The sequence below is a fragment of the Ovis aries genome, chromosome 5 (assembly GCF_016772045.2).
Source record: "Ovis aries strain OAR_USU_Benz2616 breed Rambouillet chromosome 5, ARS-UI_Ramb_v3.0, whole genome shotgun sequence".
Taxonomy (NCBI): domain Eukaryota; kingdom Metazoa; phylum Chordata; class Mammalia; order Artiodactyla; family Bovidae; genus Ovis; species Ovis aries.
Window position 1 is genome coordinate 13016787 of NC_056058.1, and position 22064 is coordinate 13038850.

At 46.6% G+C, this 22064-nt stretch overlaps 1 protein-coding gene across 3 annotated transcripts; it reads left to right on the plus strand.

Moving 5' to 3' along the window:
* Positions 1 to 9654: 9654 nt before the first annotated feature.
* QTRT1 (queuine tRNA-ribosyltransferase catalytic subunit 1) lies at positions 9655 to 20972 on the plus strand. 3 transcript variants are annotated; one of them, XR_009600816.1, is made up of 11 exons: positions 9655 to 9917; positions 10163 to 10231; positions 10327 to 10465; positions 14585 to 14663; positions 14764 to 14879; positions 16685 to 16823; positions 17071 to 17146; positions 17271 to 17380; positions 17479 to 17566; positions 17670 to 17992; positions 18224 to 20972. XR_009600816.1 is itself a non-coding variant. In XM_027969648.2 (10 exons), the coding sequence occupies exons 1-10, from the start codon at positions 9675 to 9677 to the stop codon at positions 17820 to 17822; spliced, it is 1212 nt and encodes a 403-aa protein (XP_027825449.1). In that variant the 5' UTR covers positions 9655 to 9674; the 3' UTR covers positions 17823 to 17993. The 3 variants fall into 3 exon arrangements, 1 of the variants encoding a protein (XP_027825449.1); XR_009600817.1 differs by having other exon boundaries at positions 19390 to 20972; XM_027969648.2 differs by lacking the exon at positions 18224 to 20972 and having other exon boundaries at positions 17670 to 17993.
* The last annotated feature ends 1092 nt before the right edge of the window (positions 20973 to 22064 follow it).

Sequence of the window (22064 nt, forward strand, 5' to 3'; positions counted from 1 at the left end):
TGGGAAGATTCTGAGCTGGAAAGAACTTGGGCTGAGTGGAGCTCCAGAGCAGTTCTTTGGAATATTGGGTAAAGAACCTGTGTGTAGTAGAGGTGAAAATAAAGGCTGAGAAATCGACAAAATGGTTTGAGTTCTGAAACAACTGAGCTGAGGTTCAGAGTGATAAAGTGGCAAAAGTCCACTGGACTTTGCGAGGGACCACCTTCCAGACCCAAGAGGGGTTAAAACTGCATATCCTAAACGGCTGACTGGGACAAAGAGTGATGCATTATAATCTTGGCCCAAGATAAGGAGAGGGGTCCAGGCTCACCACTCTGTTCTTCTGTGGCGGAGACAAGCTGGAATGTTTAGACAGTGGCCATAGAGGTCATTCCACACAGGTCAGAAGTCCTGGTCCATGGCCTTTCTGGTGTTTCCCAAAAAGCTAGCAGGGCACCCCAGCTGCGGGGGCTGAGACTAGCACACAAGGACTACTCTAAAGCCCATCTGAATGAATCAGAGAAAACATCGTCCAGGCTCTTGGGACAATTACCCGACCCCAGGACTGCAATGACTTCTATTTCAACATCAGTTCAGTTCAGTTCAGTCGCTCAGTCGTGTCCGACTCTTTGCAACCCCATGAATCGCAGCATGCCAGGCCTCCCTGTCCATCAACAACTCCCGGAGTTCACTCAGACTCACGTCCATTGAGTCAGTGATGCCATCCAGCCATCTCATCCTCTGTCGTCCCCTTCTCCTCCTGCCCCCAATCCCTCCCAGCATCAGAGTCTTTTCCAATGAGTCAACTCTTCACATGAGGTGGCCAAAGTACTGGAGTTTCAGCTTTAGCATCATTCCTTCCAAAGAAATCCCAGGGCTGATCTCCTTCAGAATGGACTGGTTGGATCTCCTTGCAGTCCAAGGGACTCTCAAGAGTCTTCAACAACACAGTTCAACGTCAGAGTTACCCTTAACTCTACTCCAGAGGAAACCCAACTCCTGCCGTTCTGTATCTGAGAATTCCATATGCTACTCCATAAGGAGAACCCCTTCCAGTTTTGAGGGCTCCTCTGCATAGTTGCGTCGACCCCAAGGAGGGAAGGGTTGGGGGCTTCACAGAGACTTTCAACCTGGGAAAGTACACTGGCTTCCACTTGGGTGCAGAAACCACCCAAGGATCGGTTTTTCCAAATTACCCTTTCGAAAATGACCTCTAGCAAGCTGTTAGGACCGCCTCTTGGGCACCGTCGCTTCAACAGGGCCAATCAACAATCCCCGCTCGGCATAGAGGCTTTCCACAAGCTCTGCCTCTCAACGTCGTTCGGTGCGTCATCGCTCCAACGCTCCCAATTGGACAGTTCCTCAAGCTTCTATCTATTGGGTGAGCCCTTTGTGCGCGGCGCGCGGCTTTTAATAGGCCGCTTCTTCAGGCTCCGCCCCCAGGCCTGCAGCTTCCCTGGCCTCCGGGAAACGTGCGTGGCGCTGTCCAGAGTGCTGAAGTCGGGCACCCTGCACCGATTTCAGGGCGGCCTTGTGGCGCCCACCAGGCCTCCCTGCTGAACAGCGCTGAAATAAAGCAGATGCCACTGAGCCTCGGATGCAACTTACCTCCAACCCCCGATTTACCCCTGGGGATAGGAAAAACTCTAAACGCTTCGTTAAGAAACCTCCACTCTCCTATCTAGCTCAGAGGAACTCTGAAGTCCCCATTGCTAACCAGAGGCCTTGCACGATCTCATGCTGTGACCTCTCCACCTTCTGCTTCTTTCCTCACTCCCTGCAGCCACGTTGCTCTCCCTGCCGCACCGCAAGTGATCCAGGTACATTCCCACCTCAGCAGAGAATTTGCTCTCATGGTTCCCACTGCCTAAAATGATCTCTCAGATCTCATTTGAGTCCCTCTTTATTTCCTTCAGGCCTTGACTCAAATCTCACCTTATTGAGGCTGATCTAGACCACACTACTTAAAATAGTCACCTCCCAACTCCTCTCCTGCCCTCATTATTCCCCCAACACTCTTCACTACCTGAGACTGATATGTTCTACAAATTTTTCTTGTTCATACCTCCAGGGCATGGTTTTTTGTCTGCTTGTTCACTGCTATGTTACCAGCAGTGAGAACAGTGCCTGACAGAGTGGGTGCTCCCTAATATTCATTGCATGTATATTCATGTGTGTATTTTGACGTTTACTGTTTACCTTCATCATGATGCTCTGCCCCAATTTAAAGATGAAGAAACTGAGGTAGCGTGCCCATCATTTGACCAAAGTCACCTGGTTTCTGAGTGGCAGAGCCTGAATCCCCTCTTCTGGTTCTTCTGGCTGTAACCCTTTCATCTCTGCCCTGTGCTACAATCCCTAATACTGCCTTCTCCAGGAAAAGAAGATGGATAAGAGGTGGCTTCATGGGGCTCAGACAGAACTAGATTTCCTTCTTTTTTAAAAACTTTATTTACTGTGCTGGGTCTTCATCACTGCTTGCGCTTTTCTCTGGGGCTACGCTCCAGTTGTGGTGTTTGGGCTTCTCATTACAGGGGCTTCTATTGTTGTAGAACTTGGCCTCTAGGACACACAGCTTCAGTAGTTGCAGCTCCTGGGCTCTAGAGCACAGGCTAAATAGTTGTGGCACATGGGCTTAGTTGCTCTGCAGCATGTGGGATCTTCCCAGATCAAGGATCAAACCCATGTCTCCTGTATCGGCAGGCGGATTCCTTACCACCAGGGTAGTCTCCAAACTAGATTTCAATTCCTGTTCCTTGATTACTACTCATGTGACCAGGAGTGAGTTAGAAAACATCTATGCCTCAGTGACTTTATTCATAAAACGGAGATAACACAAAAAAAAAAAAAAAACGGAGATAACAGTACCCACCTTGTTATACTGTGAGAGTCAAATGAGGAAATGACAGCATATGGCTTAGCAGACACCTGATACACATTGGCACGTGCTCTGTTAGTGCTGGCAATGTTAGTTCTTAAATATCACCATCATATTATTACCTGGCAGACTTAAAAAGAAATACTAAAATACTAGGAGATTGAGGCTAGAAAGTCTATAGGAAGAATGTTTCAAGAAGGTGGGAGTGAAGAATAGATGCCAAACCTCACTGGGAATAAGACAAATGCACGTTAAAAATAGCACGGAGTTACCAGAGCTCTCCTTTTAATGCAGCAGGTGAGGAGAGAGGTTGAAGAGGGTGTGCTTCTGTCAGTGTAGTTGCCACAAACCCTATAGAGGGCATTTGCTAGGATCTCATTATAGTATTTGACCTAGTCATCCGGCTGCTAGAAAATTTTCCTAAACACATACTTGCTGCCATGTGGAATGGCTTAAGTACAAGATTATTCATTGCAGCCTTGTTTGTAGAAGCAAAAGATTTTACTCACAACCTAAGTGAAAAACAACCCAATAAGCAAGAGGTGGACTATTCATACTCTGGGATACTGGGCAACTTTTTAAAAAATGTAAAAATGGAAATTCCCAGTCAGTCCAATGGTTAGGACACCACCCTTTCACTCTGAGGGCCCGGGTTCAATCTCTGGCCAGGGAACTATGATCCCCTCCAAATTTTTTTTCAGTTCAGTTCAGTTGCTCAGTCGTGTCCAACTCTTTGTGACCCCATGGACTGCAGCATGCCAGGCCTCCCTGTCCATCACCAACTCCCAGAGTTTACTCAAACTCATGCCCATTGAGTCAGTGATGCCATCCAACCATCTCATCCTTTGTCGTCCCCTTCTCCTCCCGCCTTCAATCTTTCCCCAGCATCAAGGTCTTTTCCAATGAGTCAGCTCTTCGCATCAGGTGGCCAAAGTATTGGAGTTTTTTCCAATGAATAAATTTTAAAAAGAACAAGGAGACTATGTACTGACATGAAATAGCCTCCAAGGTATACACAAAAAGTGAAGTGTATTCCCTACAGTAACCAGCAAGCCTGCTTTTGTGAACAAAGGGATATATGTAAATAAGTATGTAACAATATTTGCTTCTCTCTGCATGGAAAAAAAAAAACACTAGAAGGACATAAGAATCTGATAAAACATGTTACTAGGAAAGGCTGAGCTGGAAAGTGGGTGGATGTGTTGGAAAGTCTGTGGAGGATGAGGCGGGACTGAGTTTGTTCACCTTTTGTGTTTTGAGTTTTTTTATATACTTGGACATGTGGGATATTAAAAATGCAGAAAAGTGTATAAAATACAAGTGCAGTTCAATGAATACTCTTGTATTTACAATCTCCAGATATCACTATTTTGTATTTTTGTTCCAAATGGAGAATTTATATATACAAGTGCTCAGCTCAGCTGTATTGAATCTGCTACCAAATCATTAACAAGTAATGAAAGATGTCAGGAAATGTCTCAAACATCTGAAAGGCATTCAACCTCAGTAGCAATCATGGAATGTAAATAAAAGCCAATGGAGAGACCATTTCACACCCACCTTATCAGCAAAATTGAACAGTCCTATAAACATAGTTGGCGATTTGATCTCTGGTTCCTCTGCCTTTTCTAAAATCGCTTAAACATCTGGAAGTTCATGGTTCACATACTGCTGAAGGCTGGCTTGGAGAATTTTGAGCATTACTTTACTAGCGTGTGAGATGAGTGCAATTGTGCAGTAGTTTGGGCATTCTTTGGCATTGCCTTTCTTTGGGATTGGAATGAAAACTGACCTTTCCCAGTCCTGTGGCCACTGCTGAGTTTTCCAAATTTGGTGGCATATTGTGTGCAGCACTTTCACAGCATCATCTTTTAGGATTTGAAATAGCTCAGTTGGAATTCCATCACCTCCACTAGCTTTGTTTGTAGTGATGTTTCCTAAGGCCCACCTGACTTCACATTCCAAGATGTCTGGCTCTAGGTGAGTGATCAAACCATCGTGATTCTCTGGGTCATGAAGCTCTTTTTGTACAGTTCTTCTGTGTATTCTTGCCACCTCTTCTCAATATCTTCTGCTTCTGTTAGGTCCATACAATTTCTGTCCTTTATTGAGCCCATCTTTGCATGAAGTGTTTCCTTTGTATCTCTAGTTTTCTTGAAGAGATCTCTAGTCTTTCCTCTATTGTTTTGCTCTATTTCTTTGCACTGATGACTGAGAAAGGCTTTCTTACCTCTCTTTGCTATTCTTTGGAACTCTGCATTCAAATGGGTATATCTTTCCCTTTCTCCTTTGCTTTTCGCTTCTCGTCTTTTCACAGCTATTTGTAAGGCCTCCTCAGACAGCCATTTTGCTTTTTTGCATTTCTTTTCCATGGGGATGGTCTTGATCCCTGTCTCCTGTACAATGTCATGAACCTCTGTCCATAGTTCATCAGGCAGTCTGTCTATCAGATTTAGTCCCTTAAATCTATTTCTCACTTCCACTGTATAATTGTAAGGGATTTGAACTTCCAGATGTTCAAGCTGGTTTGAGAAAAGGCAGAGGAACCAGAGATCAAATTGCCAACATCCGCTGGATCATGGAAAAAGCAAGAGAGTGCCAGAAAAACATCTATTTCTGCTTTACTGACTTTGCCAAAGCCTTTGACTGTGTGGATCACAATAAACTATGGAAAATTTTGAAAGAGATGGGAGTACCAGACCACCTGACCTGCCTCTTGAGAAATCTGTATGCAGGTCAGAAAGCAACAGTTAGAACAACATGGAACAACAGACTGGTTCTATATAGGGAAAGGAGTATGTGAAGGCTGTATATTGTCATCCTGCTTATTTAGCTTCTATGCAGAGTACATCATGAGAAACGCTGGGCTGGATGAAGCACAGGCTGGAATCAAGATTGCTGGGAGAAATATCAATAACCTCAGATACGCTGATGACATCACCCTTATGCAGAAAATGAAGAAGAACTAAAGAGCCTCTTGATGAAAGTGAAAGAGGAGAGAGAAAAAGTTGGCTTAAACCTCATCATTCAGAAAACTAAGATCATGGCATCTGGTGCCATCACTTCATGGCAAATAGATGGGGAAACAGTGGAAACAGTGGCAGACTATTTTTTTGGACTCCAAAATCACTGCCGATGGTGACTTAAGCCATGAAATTAAAAGACGCTTACTCCTTGGAAGGAAAGTTATGACCAACCTAGACAGCATATTAAAAAGCAGAGACATTACTTTGCCAACCAAAGTCTGACTAATCAAGGCTATGGATTTTCCAGAAGTCATGTCTGGATATGAGAGTCGGACTATAAAGAAAGCTGAGTGCTGAAGAATTGATACTTTTGAACTGTGGTGTTGGAGAAAACACTTGAGAGTCCCTTGGACTGCAAGGAGATCAAACCAGTCAATCTTAAAGGAGATCAGTCCTGAATATTCATTGGAAAGACTGATGTTGAAGCTGAAACTCCAATACTTTGGCCACCTGATGTGAAGAGCTGACTCATTTGAAAAGATCCTGATGCTGGGAAAGAATGGAGGCAGGAGGAGAAGGGGACAATGGGGTCGCAAAGAGTCGGACATGACTGAGCGACTGAACTGGACTGAATATGATTTTATTAATGGAACAGACAGCAATTTCTCCCAAACCTCCTTGGTGCTATTGAGTTCTTCAAAAACTATTATGAAACTTATATTTGAGTCAGTTGTTAGAGTGTTGAAATTTTAGACAATTCCATGGGTCAGTGAGCCATGACTAGTGGAAAAGGATAATTCAAAAACATCATCAGTCTAGTATGAAAGAGTCCAGAAGATTAAAAACAAATCATTAGTATACTGAGATGAAATCAACTCCAAACAAAATAACTGCAAAAATAAACTATATATTTTCTTTTATCATGCTGTAAAATATGTCTGTAAGTATACATAAGAATGAATACTAAACATCACTTAATATTAAGAGGTTAAAAAACATTAAGAGGTTAGCACTATTACATGGGACAGGCATGGGAAAGCTAATTCACAGTATACATTTTATCCATATTTTTTGAATGATGTATTATCTGTTATAAAAACTTAAATAAATCTACTTTAAATAAAATGGAATCATAAGTCAAGTTTATTAAATTCTCGACTCATTGGAAAAGACCCTGATGCTGGGAAAGATTGAGGACAGGAGGAGAAGGGGACGACAAAGGATGAGATGGTTGGATGGGGAAGTAAGTAGATTCCATGTAACACAGCTAAGAATTTGCATGCCATAACTAAGGCTTCGGCATGCTGCAACGAAGACTGAAGACCCTGCATGCCGCAACTAAGTCCTAGTGTAGCCAAATAAATAGATCAATGTTTGGGAACAAAAAAAAGAAAGTGGGCATTGTCAATGTACAAAAGTCTTTAAAAGCATAATATGACTTACAGGCTATGTGATATACACTCATCAGTGATGGAAGGTTCTTTTTAAAATTTTCTTGCTTATCTAATAGCTGTGGGGTCTTAGGAGCAGCATGTGGGATCTTTTTCATTGAGGGTTGTTGGTTCTAGTTCCCTGACCAGGGATGGAACCTGCGCCTCCTGCATTGGGAGCCTGGAAGTCTTAACCACTGGACCACCACAGAAGTCCCTGGAAGTTTCTTAAGATTGGGAAAGTCATCCCTGGGGGCTCAGTGGTAAAGAATCTGCCTGTTAATGCAGGAGATACAGGTTTGATCCCTGATCCAGGAGGATCCCACATGCCACAGAGCAAAAAACCCATGGGCCACAACTAGAGCCCTAAAGCTGCAACTACTAAAGTTTGTGCACCCTAGAGCCCGTGCTCCGCAACAAGAGGAGCCACCCCAATGAGAAGCCAGCACACCACAACTAGAGAGTAGACTGAGCAGCAGTCAAGACCAGTGCAGCCAAAAAAAGTACAGAAAAGAAATGGTTTTATAAAAAGATTGGGGGATTTCCCTGGTGGTACATTGGATAAGAACCTGCCAATGCAGGGGAAATGGGCTCAATTCGAAGTCCAGGAAGATTCCACAGGCCGTGGAACAACTATGCCCATGTGCCACAATTACTGAAGCCCAAGCACCTAGAGCCCCGTGCTCTGCAACAAGAAAAGCCACCAAGTGAGAAGCCCAAGCACCACAGTGAAGGGCCGCCCCTGCTTGTGGCAACTAGAGAAAGCCTGAGCACAGCAACGAAAAGCCGGTGCAACCAAAAATAAAAATTAGAAAATAAATTATTAAAAAAGATTGGGAAAGTCAAGAGGAATGGGGCAGTGAGAATATAACCCGGTCATGGGTATATCAGATGAATGTTGCTGACAATGGCGATAGCAAATGCAAAGGCCCTAAGGTGGGCTTTATTGGTGGATGTTTTCCAGACGTGGCCTCAGTGAAGACTCCACCACACTGAGAAACCGGCAGCTTTAGCCCAAGGCTTCTAGATCAGCGTTTTGCTGAGGTGAGTGCCCTTTAGGCCAGTGGTCCTGAAAGGAAGGCTTCTAGGGCAAATGCGCCCTCTTCTGGCAAGAGTAGATATCAGCTCCATTTCCAATCCTAACATTTATAAGGCAATGGCAACTCACTCCCGTACTCTTGCCTGTAAAATCTCATGGACGGAGAAGCCTGGTGGGCTGCAGTACATGGGGTCGCTAGGAGTTGGACACAACCGAGCGACTTCACTTTCAGTTTTTACTTTCATGCATTGGAGAAAGAAATGGCAACCCACTCCAGTATTCTTGCCTGGAGAGTCCCAGGGACGGGGGAGCCTGGTGGGCTGCCATCTATGGGGTCGCACGGAGTCGGACACGACTGAAGGGACTTAGCAGCAGCGGCAGCAGCAACATTAATAAAACATATGTAGAGTTGGATACGACTGAGCCACAAACACTTATTGGACTTCCCTGGCTCAGCCGGTAAACAATCTGCTTGCAATGCAGGAGACCCAGGTTTGATTCCTGGGTTGGGCGGATTCACTGGAGAAGGGAATGGCTACCCACTCCAGTATTCTTGCCTGGAGAATTCCATGGACACAGGAACCTGGTGGACCACAGTCCACGGGGGATCGCAGAGTTGGACAGCACTGAACGACTAACACTTTCACTTTCACATTGCTGTTATTATTAGTGAAACACAACCAGTGCTTAATAAATTCGTGACCCATCCTCTCTCACCCCTGTGCGGCATGGAGGCTGGCACTAGTGGGGATGTATCTATAGATATAAGTTGAATGAATGGTCGAACAGTCTCCCCTTCTGTAAATCTGTCGTTCTTTCATTGCATAAACTGATGCTTATTGAGTATGTACTATTTGCTATGTCCTGTTCTAAGCCCTTGGAGCAAGGCAATAATCAAGATAGACAAACAGAGAATCCCCTGGTTGTCCAGTGGTTACGACTCTGCCCAGGCTGGAGTCCTGGTTGGGGAACTAGGATCCCGCAAACTGTGAGGCGCGGCCAGAAAAGACAAAAGACTACATAAAGCACGGTGTAAAAATCTATATAGTTAGATCCTGTCATTCAACATTCAAGACATCCTTATATTTAGGTAATATAATTCGTGCCATTTGATGGAGGATACAATAAGACCTTAGAGAGGCTCTGACTGCGAGGAAGTGGCAGGAATGTGCCTCCAAACCAAGAAAATTTTAACACTTTGCGGCTGTGCGCTGCCTGTAGGAACAAACTGGGTATCCAGCCGAGAGAAGCGGGAAGGCGTCCGTTTCCATGGTTCATCTGACGCTGCACCCAAGCTCCCGCCCTCATCGGGCTCCACGTGACCTCAGCCAACATGGCGCCGCCCAGGATGTCCCACAGCTCACGTGGTTAAGGCAGGCAAGATGGCGGCAGCCGCCAGCCAGACTTCGCTGGAGTCGGCCCCGCGGATCATGCGATTGGTGGCCGAGTGTAGCCGCTCCAGGGCCCGAGCCGGGGAGCTGCGGCTGCCACACGGGCCGGTGGCTACTCCAGTGTTCATGCCAGTGGGCACGCAGGCCACTATGAAGGGCATCACGGCCGAGCAACTGGACGCGCTGGGCTGCCGCATCTGCCTGGGCAACACCTACCATCTGGGTCTGAGGCCGGTGGGTGGGCTGCGCCCCAGCGGGGCGGCGGCGGCAGAGCGTGGAGGAGCCCAGGAGATTCCCTAGACCTGAGCACGCCTCCCAAAGTCTATCGACAAACGCGTATCGAGGGTCCCGGGTGGCCCAGGCCTTGTGCTGGGCGTGAGGGACCAGCGAGGATGGAAGCTGGCCAACCCTGTCGCCCCCAACATTTGAACCCAGGGTTGCACTCACCCCTAACCTGACCCTTTCTTCCGCCAAACCAGGGCCCAGAGCTGATCCAGAAGGCCCAAGGTCTCCACGGCTTTATGAATTGGCCCCACAATCTGCTGACGGTAAGGTGGGGTCGAGGCCGGGGTTCGAGGGCATTCCGTGGGGGTAGATATTCTCCATCCAGTACCTGACAGCCCTGCGGTGGGATCTCCCTCAGGACAGCGGCGGCTTCCAGATGGTGTCCCTGGTGTCCCTGTCCGAAGTGACGGAGGAGGGTGTCCGCTTCCGCTCCCCTTATGACGGTGATGAGACCCTTCTGAGTCCAGAGAGGTCCGTGGAGATCCAGAACGCTCTAGGTGAGCGGATCCTGGGGAGTCGCTCTTTCCCTTGGTGGAGGTGAAATGGGCCTGCTCCTTTGGTGATGCTTGGCTCTGGGCGAGTCCCTCACCGTTTAATTATCCTAAATTGGGATAGTTTACAAAGCTAATAATGTAATTTCGGTAAATCTCTTATCACAGGGCCTGACCTATAGTAGCTTTTAGTGTTATCTTTACTGCGGTTGTTTCGCGACCTTATGGACTGCAGCATGCCAGGCTTCCCTCTCCTTCACTGTCTCCCAGAGTTTGCTAAAACTCAAGTCCATTGAGTTGATGCCATACAACAATCTCATCCTCTGTCACCCCTTCTCCTCCTGCCCTCAATCTTTCCCAGCATAAGGGTTTTTTCCAGTGAGTCAGCTCTTCCCATCAGGTGGCCAAAGTATTGGAGCTTCAGCTTCAGCATTGGTCCTTCCAGTGAATAATATTCAGGGTTGATTTCCTTTAAGATTGAATGGTTATATCTCCTTGCAGTCTGAGGGACTCAAGAGTCTTCTCCAGCACCACAGTTTGAAGGGATCAATTCTTTGGCGCTCAGCCTTCTTTTTGATTCGACTCTCACATCCATACATGACTATTGGAAAAACCATAGCTTTGACTATGCAGACCTTTGTAGGTTGTTTCTCTCAGATAGTAAATTAGCTGGGCAAAGATAAGTTGAAATAATGGGGGTGACAAGGAGGCTTTAGACCCCTTCCATCTCCATCAATAACCTACATTTTTTGATGTAGACAATTAGCATTTCTCAATGTAAAGTGCTATGAAAACAGGTTCAAAACATTCTATCTTCCAAGCAGATTGATGCTTTTAGATCCCTCTATCCAGATATTCTGTGGCTTCTGCTTATAGCTATGGGCCTGGGTTCTGGTACCATACTACCTATGGAGCCTGCAGTCCAAAAAGGAGACAAGCAATGATGGAAAGGTCTTAATTAGAAAGACAGAGGGCCTTTCGATCTTTGTTTGGGCGTATGCGATCTTTTTTTTTTTTTTTTTTTTCAGTTGTGACATCTGTACTATTTAATTATGACAGGTGAACTCTTAGTTGCAGCATGTGGAATCTAGTTCCCTGATCAGGGATGGAACTCTGGCCCCCTGTATTAGGAGCATGGTGTCTTAGCCACTGGGCCACCAAGGGAAGTCCCTCTTTCTTCATTTATTAGCCAGATTACTTCGGTAAAGAGAAAAGTTTCTCACCTACTCCTGGAAGACCAAGTATGAATAATTTCAGTCATGTAGGACGAGTAGGATTCATTCTTTTCCCTCTTACTAGTTTTCATGGGTTGATTACTTAGCACCCTCTATTGATGACAAACTAATGTTTAGTTTTTAAGGATTGCCCTGAGCTCATGGGTTTACATGTATTTGATAACATCTCACTGCATTGCAGTTTAAAACCCTTGTTGCTTCTCTCATCACCCCATCTTTGGCTAGCATGGTACACTGTGCTTTTTTCCTGTAATGACACATTGTGGCAATATTTCGTTGAGCTTCTCTGATCTATAACTCCACAGGCTCTAATCTGAAATTCTTAGGGCCAGATATGTATCAGAATCCCTACATTTTAGAAGGATAATAGAGGGTACATACCATTCATTACACAGTACCTCAGTGAGGCCTGGGGCAGTACCCTGTGGTTTTAGACTTCATTTTTTTTTCTAATTAAAAAATTGTAATAAAATGCACATACCATAAATTTACCATCTTAACCCTTAAGTGTCCAGTTCATTGGTGTTAAGTACATTCACCTTGTTGTGTAACCATCCCCACCATCCATCTTCAGAACTTTTTCATGTTCCCACAGTGAAACTCTTGTCCCCATGGAATACTCACTCCCCATTCCCCTTCCTCCAGCCCCTGGTACCTACCATTCCACTATATGAATTTGACTTCTCTAGGAACCTCGTGTAAGTGGAAATATACAGTATTTGTCTTTTTGTGATTGGCTTATTTCACTTTTCATGATGTCCTCAAGGTTCATCCATGTTACATCATGTGGCAGAATTTCCTTTTTAGGGCTCCATAATATTCCATGGGGTGTCTGTATCCCATTTTGTTCCTCTATTCAACTGTTGATGGACACTTGGGTTGCTTTCAGCTTTTAACTCTGGTGAATATTGCTATTGTGAATCTGACTGTGCAAATATTTCTGAGACCCTGCTTTCAGTCCTTTTGGGTATATATCCAGGAGTGGAATTGCTGGTATATATCCAGGAGTGGAAAAGCATGTGGTATATATGCTTTACATTTATTACATTAACACTTACGAATCTCCCTGGTAAAATGGGTTGTTTAAAAGATGACAGCTGTGTCAAGTTTTGCTACCACATGAGTATCCCATTAGCACAAGAAAAATCCTTTGATTTTTGAGAAGTTTCTGGATTTTGGAATTGTGGGAAAGAACCTTAACTCGACCCCTATTGAAGGATGCTTAGACTCCCAACACACCACGAGGAATCACTTCGAGGGATCACACACATCACCACGAGGGATCACACACATCATTGTATTTATTCTTTTTTTGATAGTTTTATTTATTTATTTTCTTTATTTTTGGCTGTGTTGGGTCTTCGTTGCTGCGAAGGCTTTTCTCTGGTTATTGGGAGCAGAGGGCACTATCTCATTGCACTTCACTAGCTTCTCATTTCCGGAGAAGGCAATAGCACCCTACTCCAGTGCCCTTGCCTGGAAAATCCCATGGGCGCGGGAGCCTGGTAGGCTGCAGTCCATGGGGTCGCGAAGAGTCAGACACGACTGAGCGACTTGACTTTCACTTTTCACTTTCATGCATTGGAGAAGGACATGGCAACCCACTCCAGTGTTCTTGCCTGGAGAATCCCAGGGACGGGGGAGCCTAGTGGGCTGCCGTCTCTGGGGTCGCACAGAGTCGGACACGACTGAAGCGACTTAGCAGCAGTAGCAGCAGCTTCTCATTTCAGTGGCTTCTTTTGTTGCAGACAGTGGCCTCCAGAGTGCAGGCTTCAGTAGCTGTGGCACATGGGCTCAGCAGTTGCGGCTTTCTGGCTCTGAAAGCCAGAAGCACAGGCTCAGTAGTTGTGGTGCATGGGCTTAGGTGCTCTCCAGCATGTAGAATCTTCCCGGACCAGGAATCGAACTTCTGTCTCCTGCATTGGCAGGCGGAGTCTTTACCGCTGAGCCACCCTGGAAGCTTCTTGTTTTGTTCTTAAAGGATACATTTGCAGAGGTGGGAATGTTTTTTTTTTTCTGCCACACTGTGGGGCTTGTGAGATCTAAATTCCCCGACCAGGAATCAAACCTGAGGCCACATGGCAGTGAAAGCACTGAGATCTAACCCCCAGACCACCAGGGAATTCCCCAGGTGGGATTTTATTCTATATCCAAGGCAGGGTTTTAGCTGGCAGGTGGCAAAATCACATGTGGATTTTGTTTTTAAAATTTTATTTATTTGGCTGCATCGAGTCTTAGTTTCAGCAGGCACAATCTTTGTTGCATCACGTGGGACCTTTCGATGTGGTTGACTAAGTCTCTAGGTGTGGAGCACGGGCTCAGTTGCCCCAAGGCATATGGGATCTTAGTTCCCTGACCAGGGATCAAATTCTCATTCCCTGCTTTGCAAGGCCGATTCTTAACCACTGGACCACCAGGGAAGTTCCCAGGTGTGCATTTGTGTTTTTAACATTTTTATTTATTTTATATTTGGCTGTACTGGGTCTTCATCGCTGTGCAGGTTTTTCATGGGTGAGCAGGCTTTTCACTGTGATGGCCCCTCTTGTTGTGGAGCACGGGCTCTAGGGCCCTTAGGCTCCAGTGCAAGGGCTCAGTAGTTGTGACGCACGGGCTTAGTTGCTCCGCGGCATGTGTGGTCTTCCCAGACCAGGGATTGAACCCATGTCTCCTGCATTGGCTTGGCAGGCAGATTCTTCACCACTGAGCCTTCAGGGAAGCACCCCCCCCACCCCCCGCCCCAGATGTGCATTTTGAAATACTTCCTTTGGTTGCTGTATAAACAGGTTGGGGTGGTTAAGTGGGAGTCAGCAAGACCTGGAGAGGGACTTGGGGGGTTCTGCTCATACTCAGCATGGGGGCTTTCCCAGTGACTGTGGTCCTGTCTCTCCAGGCTCGGACATCATTATGCAGCTGGATGATGTGGTCAGCAGTACTGTGACGGGGCCCCGTGTGGAAGAGGCCATGTACAGGTGTGTGTGTGTGTGTAGGGGGAGGGCCTTCTGGTCTTGCAGCCTAGTCTCCCTGCCCCTCACCAGGTCCCTAGGGCTCATGACCAGGGTGCTCTTGCAGATCAATCCGCTGGTTGGATCGGTGCATAGCAGCCCATCGACGGCCGGACAAGCAGAACCTCTTTGCCATCATCCAGGGGGGGCTGGACGCGGATCTCCGAGCCACTTGCCTTGAAGGTAAAGCTGTGTGCCAACAGGACCAGGGCTTTTCTATCACAGAGAGCCCCACATGGGCCTGGCATGCTTAGAGAGTGTTGTTTTTGTTTTTGTTTTAATTTTGATCGCACCCCATGGCTTGTGGGATCTTAGTTCCCTGACCAGGGATCGAACCCTGGCCCTTGGCAGTGAGAGCTTGGAGTCCTAACCACTGGACTGCCAGGGAATTCCCGAGAGTGGTTGTTACTAGGCGAAAGAGCATTCTAGGTGTAAGGAATGGCTGAAGCAAAGGCCCTGAGCATCATGGAATAGAGAGCGTTAGGAGATAATAATAGCTATCAATCTCCCAGGTGGTGCTAGTGGTAAAGAACTCGCCTGCCAATGCAGGAGACATAAGAGACACAGATTCAATTCCTGGGTTGGGAGGATCCCCTGGAGGAGTCCATGGCAACCCACTCCAGTATTCTTTCCTGGAGAATCCCATGGACAGAGAAGCCTGGTGGGCTACAGTCCATAGGGTCACGCGGGTTCAGACACGACTGAAGCGACTTAGCACACAAAACACATCAGTTTCCAGGTGTTCACTAGGCATCCTGCCAGATGCTCTTCATGGATTGTCCAATGGAGTTTTCATAAAGATCCTGTAATGTGGGAACTTGCAGATTCCCAAGATTACAGAAGGGGAAACTGAGGCACCGAGCTGTTAAGTTCCTGTACTCTCAGTCACACAGCTTGGACGTTTCAGAGCTGAGGTTTGTACCCAGGCTTGGGACTCTGCAACCTACAGCGTTAACTCCTACATTGTGCTGCTCTATCCCTGGGGAGTAGGTCAGGAGCAAAGGCTTGGGCCAGAGGCATTGTGCTGACAGTGGAGGGCCTGGGACACCACACTGAGGTGTTAGGGAGCCGTGGAGGGCTGTCGAGTGGGAGAAAAACCCCAGTGGGATGGGAAGTGTAAGGTCCAGAGAGGAAGCTGGAGTAGTTGCCAAGGAGGCAGGGTGGGTGACAGAGGGCCTGAACCATGGCTGTGGCCATGGAGACAAGGCGGGGCAGAGATGGGGGCTCAGAGGCAGTGAGGTGTCATAGGCAGGACCCTGCATTCTGGAGTCCATGGACCTGGATCCAACCCCTTGATCTGTTGCCTCATGGCTATGCACCCTTGGGCTAGTGGCTTGACCTTTCAGCTTGGGAACCTCAATGGCAAGGGGTCAAAGTGAGGAATAAAGGGGAAAATTTGTTCAGGGTGTCCCGCCTGCACCTGGCATCATTATGTACTCTTTTTAATTTAATGTTGTGGCCTCGCCATGTGGTATGTGGGATCTTAGTTCCACAACCAGGGATCAGACCTGTGCTCCCTGCATAGGAAGCACAGAGTCTTAACCACTGGACCTCCAGGGAAGTCCCAGTTTGCCCATCTGTCATATCTAAAACCTGCAGGGATTTGCAATTCATTTGGCAGCAAAACCAGACCTCTTGACCCCAGTTGTTAGGAGTCTGTACACATTTTGCTGTCAAAATGTTACAGCATTCGATGACAGGCAATTATTCCTCATGGAGGATGTGCACAGTTGTAAAATCTGGAAAATTCTGAAACATATCTGGCTTCATCTTGGGTTTTGGCTGAGGCAGCGTGGGCCCTGGGCCTCTCCTAAGGACTGAAGGAGAGATGTCACAGGCATTCTATAGACAGTAGCTGACATCACCAGCAGCCCCAGGATACACAAACACATACACACACACCCACTCTCTCCTGGGGGTGAAGAGGAGGAGGCTGAGGCCTATTTCTTTCTGCCTGATCACCTCTGCCCTTGCCCCTCCATGCCCAGAGATGACCAAGCGAGATGTGCCAGGCTTCGCCATCGGGGGCCTGAGCGGGGGCGAGAGCAAGGGCGAGTTCTGGAGAATGGTGGCGCTGAGCACGTCGCGGCTGCCTAAGGACAAGCCCCGCTACCTGATGGGGGTCGGGTACGTGGAGGAGAGGGGAGATGCCGCCCACCCCCCATCCCTGCCTGTGGGGAGTGGATTCCTCGGAACCCCTGCCCCCGGGGTGTCGGGGACTGCGGAAAGACACAGCCCTGCCTAGGAGGGGACTTAGCCCTCTGTTGGGGGTGAGGGTGCCCATGTTGGGAGGAGGGGGTCCCTGGGTGTGTGATCAGGGCTTGAGGTTCTCTGCTACCCTCCCCTACCATGTGTGTGCCCCCCGCCCCCCCAGCTATGCCACTGATCTGGTGGTCTGCGTGGCTCTCGGATGCGATATGTTTGACTGTGTCTTCCCTACACGGACAGCGGTGAGCTGGGGCAGAGGAGGAACTGGGGAGGGATTCCAGGGATGGGGCTGAGGTAGAGGGGAGGCTAGGCAGCGGAAAACCGGCTTGATGCCCCCTCCCTTTCTCCCTCCCCGGCTACCCCCAGCGCTTCGGCTCTGCCCTAGTGCCCACGGGGAACCTGCAACTGAAGAAGAAGCAGTACGAGAAGGACTTCCGCCCTATAGACCCAGAGTGTGACTGTCCCACCTGCCAGAAGTAGGAGGGGAGGGAGCCTGGGGCAGGAGTGGGGGCAGGGTGGGGGTGGGTAGGACCTGGCCGCACCAGGTCCCCCGCTCCCCACCTCCCGTCCCCAGGCACAGCCGGGCCTTCCTGCACACCCTGCTCCATAGTGACAACACCGCGGCCCTGCACCACCTCACCATTCACAACATCGCCTATCAGGTGGGCCTATGGCTGGGGGGAGCAAGGCCAGCGGGGTGGGGCCGTCTCCTGGTGGCTGGTGGCTGACGGCTGACCTGCCTCCCGCCTTGCTCCCACCCTGCAGCTGCGGCTGATGAGCGCCGTGCGAGCCAGCATTGTGGAGAAACGCTTTCCTGCCTTCGTGAGGGACTTCATGAGCACCATGTATGGGGACCCCACCCTCTGTCCCACCTGGGCCACTGAAGCCCTGGCGTCTGTGGGGATCACACTGGCTTGACCCTGCTTGGGGGGAGGGAGGGAAGAGGAGGGGGTGGAATATATTGAAGGACTTTTTTTTTTAATTGTAACATAGAGTGTGTCTGTGTCTTCTTGGGGAAGTGGCCTGTCTAGGTCCCCTTTCTGGTCCGAGTGTCACTGGGGCCTGTCAACTAAAAAAACTTGCACAAGGTGAGAGTTTCGCGTTAACTTTTCTTTGGGTCAAAATGAGGACTGCAGCCCAGGAGACAGAACCTCAGATAGCGCTGAGAGACTGCTCCGAAGAGGCAGTGTAGGGGGAGGTCAGTATATATGATTTTGGTGAAGGAGGAGTTCAAGGCATTCAGGCACTGATTTTACGAAAGGTTTTCTGCAAGCAATGAGGAGCTGGTGTCACCTTGAAGGGATTTGGTGCTTTTCCAGATCTGAAGAGATGCAAGGATTGGGATCATGAAATCGGTTCTTGAAAATATCTGACTAGCCAAAGACCTGTTCCATGTTTCCCTGGAACATAGAGAGCCTCGTTCTCCACCCTGAACTCCCTTCAGGGCAGGTGAAAGGTCAACAGCTGCACCGGCACAGGATCCAGTCTCCACAGAGGCAGATGGCAAATGTCCTTGGCAAGCGACAGTTACAGGGCCCCATCATGGAAATAGATTCAACCATACTTGGGGAGGCATTTCATGACCATTTTGTCCCATGCTACTAGGAATGCTCTCTGGAGAAGATTTTATTGATAAGCCACTCAGCGTGCTATTACTGGACTAGGTCCTAATAGTCAAAGGTCTCTATACACCTGTCTTCTAGTTATGGTCCAGGAAAACATTCCTTCTTGCTGCATCTTCCCATAAGTAGAGTTACGCTATTCTAATAGTTGAAGGTATTCAGAACTGTATGTCTCATCAACTGCTGCGAGTCATCTAGTCATTATTTTCGTGGGAGGCTCAGTTACATATTTGATAATTGTAAGAAAAAACAATTCTGTAAAACTGGCAGATACAAATAACAGAGCTAGCAGCACTGGGCTTCCCACATGGCTCAGTCAGTAAAGAATCCGCCTGCAATGTGGGGAGACCTGGGTTTGATCCCTGGGTTGGGAAGATTCCCTTGTGGAGGGCATGGCAACCCACTCCAGTATTCTTGCCTGGAGAATTCCATGGACAGAGGAGCCTGGCAGGCTGTAGTCCATGGGGTCCCAAAGAGTCATGACTGAGCTACTAAGCACAGCTAGCAGTATTATCAAAATCATAAAAGAATTAAGGGCCTGACTTCCTGCACACCCTGAACTTCCGTTAGGTGCAACCCAGTATATTCTTGGGCTTTCCCAGTGGCTCAGCAGGTAAAGAATACACCTGCAGTGCAAGAGGCACGGGAGACCCAGGTTCGATCCTTGGGTCGGAAAGATCCCCTGGAGAAGGAAATGTCAAGCCATTCCAGTATTTTTGCCTGAAAAATCCCACAGATGGAAGAGCCTGGTGGTTTATAGTCCATGGGATCGCAGAGTCAGACACAACTTAGCACCTAAGCACACAGTATATTCTTAGGTCATTTTATTTAATCTGTTCTGTACCCATCTTTATTATTTCTAGACAAATGATGTATTTGCACCATCCTTAAGATTCTCAGCCCAATCTCCTAGTGTTGCTAGGCTGATTAGCGTAAATTTAAGTATATAATTTAATTGTTCCTAGCCTTGGAAGAAAAGTTATGACCAACCTAGACAGCATATTCAAAAGCAGAGAGATTACTTTGCTGACTAAGGTCCGTCTAGTCAAGGCTATGGTTTTTCCAGTAGTCATGTATGGATGTGAGAGTTGGACTATAAAGAAGGCTGAGCGCTGAAGAATTGATGCTTTTGAACTGTGGTGTTGGAGAAGACTCTTGAGAGTTCCTTGGACTGCAAGGAGATCCAACCAGTCCATTCTGAAGGAGATCAGCCCTGGGATTTCTTTGGAAGGAATGATGCTAAAGCTGAAACTCCAGTACTCTGGCCACCTCATGCGGAGAGTTGACTCATTGGAAAAGACTCTGATGCTGGGAGGGATTGGGGGCAGGAGGAGAAGGGGACAATAGAGGATGAGATGACTGGATGGCATCACTGACTCGATGGACATGAATCTGAGTGAACTCCGAGCGTTGGTGATGGACAGGGAGGCCTGGCATGCTGCAATTCATGGGGTCGCAAAGAGTCGGACACGACTGAGCGACTGAACTGGACTGAACTGAACTGAAGATAAAGAGGGTGGGTCCTTAATACTTAAAGGACCCTAGCCTGCTGTTAATGATATAGATCCATCCCATTATGGGAGTTTTCCTATAGTAGATGAGATGTTACAGTTTTTGATTGAGACTCAGGTTTTCATTCTGATAGAGTTTGAGTGTGCCTAAAAGAAAATTTAGATATGTGGCCAGGGTCAGAGCAAGTATTAGTTGGCCAGGTGAGAGGATCCCATCTAGTAGTAATATCATGAGTAGAAAGAACAGGACTGAGCTCTCCTAAAATAAATTTCCTAAGGTCTGTCTACTCAGAGGCTTGGAGGGGAGAAATCCACCAAGGTAATCAAGAAATACTAGACACAGGTAATTGGCCACAAACCCAACAATTCGATTGATTTTTAAAACTAGCACAGGATCCTTTCCATGAAAGAAAACATTTGATTTATATACAAAAGTCCAATAAGTCAAGAAAACACCATAAATGATCATACAAATCAGGTCTAGCATCTTGGGCAAGCTGTCTGCTTCTGATGTTGTCTTCTCATCCTGGTGGAGTGGACCAAAGGACCTTTTTATCCTCTGGTAAAAGGTCCTCCCACCCAGGTTGGAGACAGTCCTGTAAATGATGTCTTTTTCCAGTCTTGGTTGCAGGTCATGAGGCATCTGATCTTCATCCAAAGATTACTGAAATCAGCTTCAGAAACAAACTTACAGTGTCCTTTAACAATTCAGTTATTTTACATTAATATAGCATAACTGTGAAGAACTATCCAGGAGATGAGTCTTAGTAGATACAGACCTCCAGTAACAAAACTAGGATTTAACATTCATTGAACCATCTTTTTCTCCCTAAAAATACCCTCATTTTTGCCAAATATAACCAAATTAAGACTAGTTTGTTTGTGAAACAACTCTGATTTCAATAAACTTTGCCTGATGATTTATATAAACATAATTAATGATAGACTTTTTTTTTTTCCTTGCTGAAACTTATCAGATGAGTCTTGGACTGAACTTTAAAAAAAACCTCTCAGGGCTAGGAAAGTCATGCCAAAGGCTTATCACAGATTTCACCTAACAGGTTTAAGTGATTTCCTCCCTTCTCAAAGTCTCCAAAATTCCTTGAGATTTCTATACCTGTTAGTGATGTAGCCAATCTAACTTACCTGATAAAGCTAACTGGAAACCTAAGAGTTTCGAATCTCTGGAGGGGTCAGATAGAAAGGTAAATGTTTCTTTTTTGCTTACAAAAGTGTAATTTTACCAAATTACTATAAGTCATAATTAGTTTGAGGGGGAGATTTTCCTTACACCTGGAAAACACAGATTCAGACCAGTAATTTTTCAGATAGAAACCATAAAAGTTACAAGCATATTCATGAGTTTATTCAGTCCTTTTGTTAATCTTTGTGAAGCCATCAGGTTTCCATTAGAATCCTTTCATTTCTTACCCAGTTCAGCATTATGGTTTGAAAGTCAGAAACTTGTATTTATCCAAAAGTCCTTTCTGTACATCTCAAAAGAGGATGCATTTTTGCAAAAAAAGTCAGAATAAAACCGTAACTGTCTATAATGGTGAAAGACTTAATCAGGCATGCTTAAAATCTAATTACAATGCAGTTGACAAAGAAGCTTGGTTACGGCTGTAACAACACTGCAAGATAGTAACTAGAATTATGACTGATAACATTTTACCAGGACATATCAGAATTTTACGTACTCCACATAATTCATAGGTTATCTTAGTATAGATATGTAGCATTTACCATACTATATAACCTGAGGAGATTGATTACTCAATTGATCACTTCCCATGCACTTCAATATACCAAGTGAGCCTAGTTAGTTTAATATCTTCCTTCGGAATGTTTCAGGGGCCCCTCTGAAACATGCCAAAGTTAGGTAGAAATCAAAATAATTGTAATTAAAATTTGATATTTGGGAAGCTAGTCAAAAAGCTTTAAAACACTTGGTTAAATGTCACCATGAGACAATACTTATTCCTTAACCAAAGTAACCAGAGATCTTGAAAGCAAATAAAAATCAC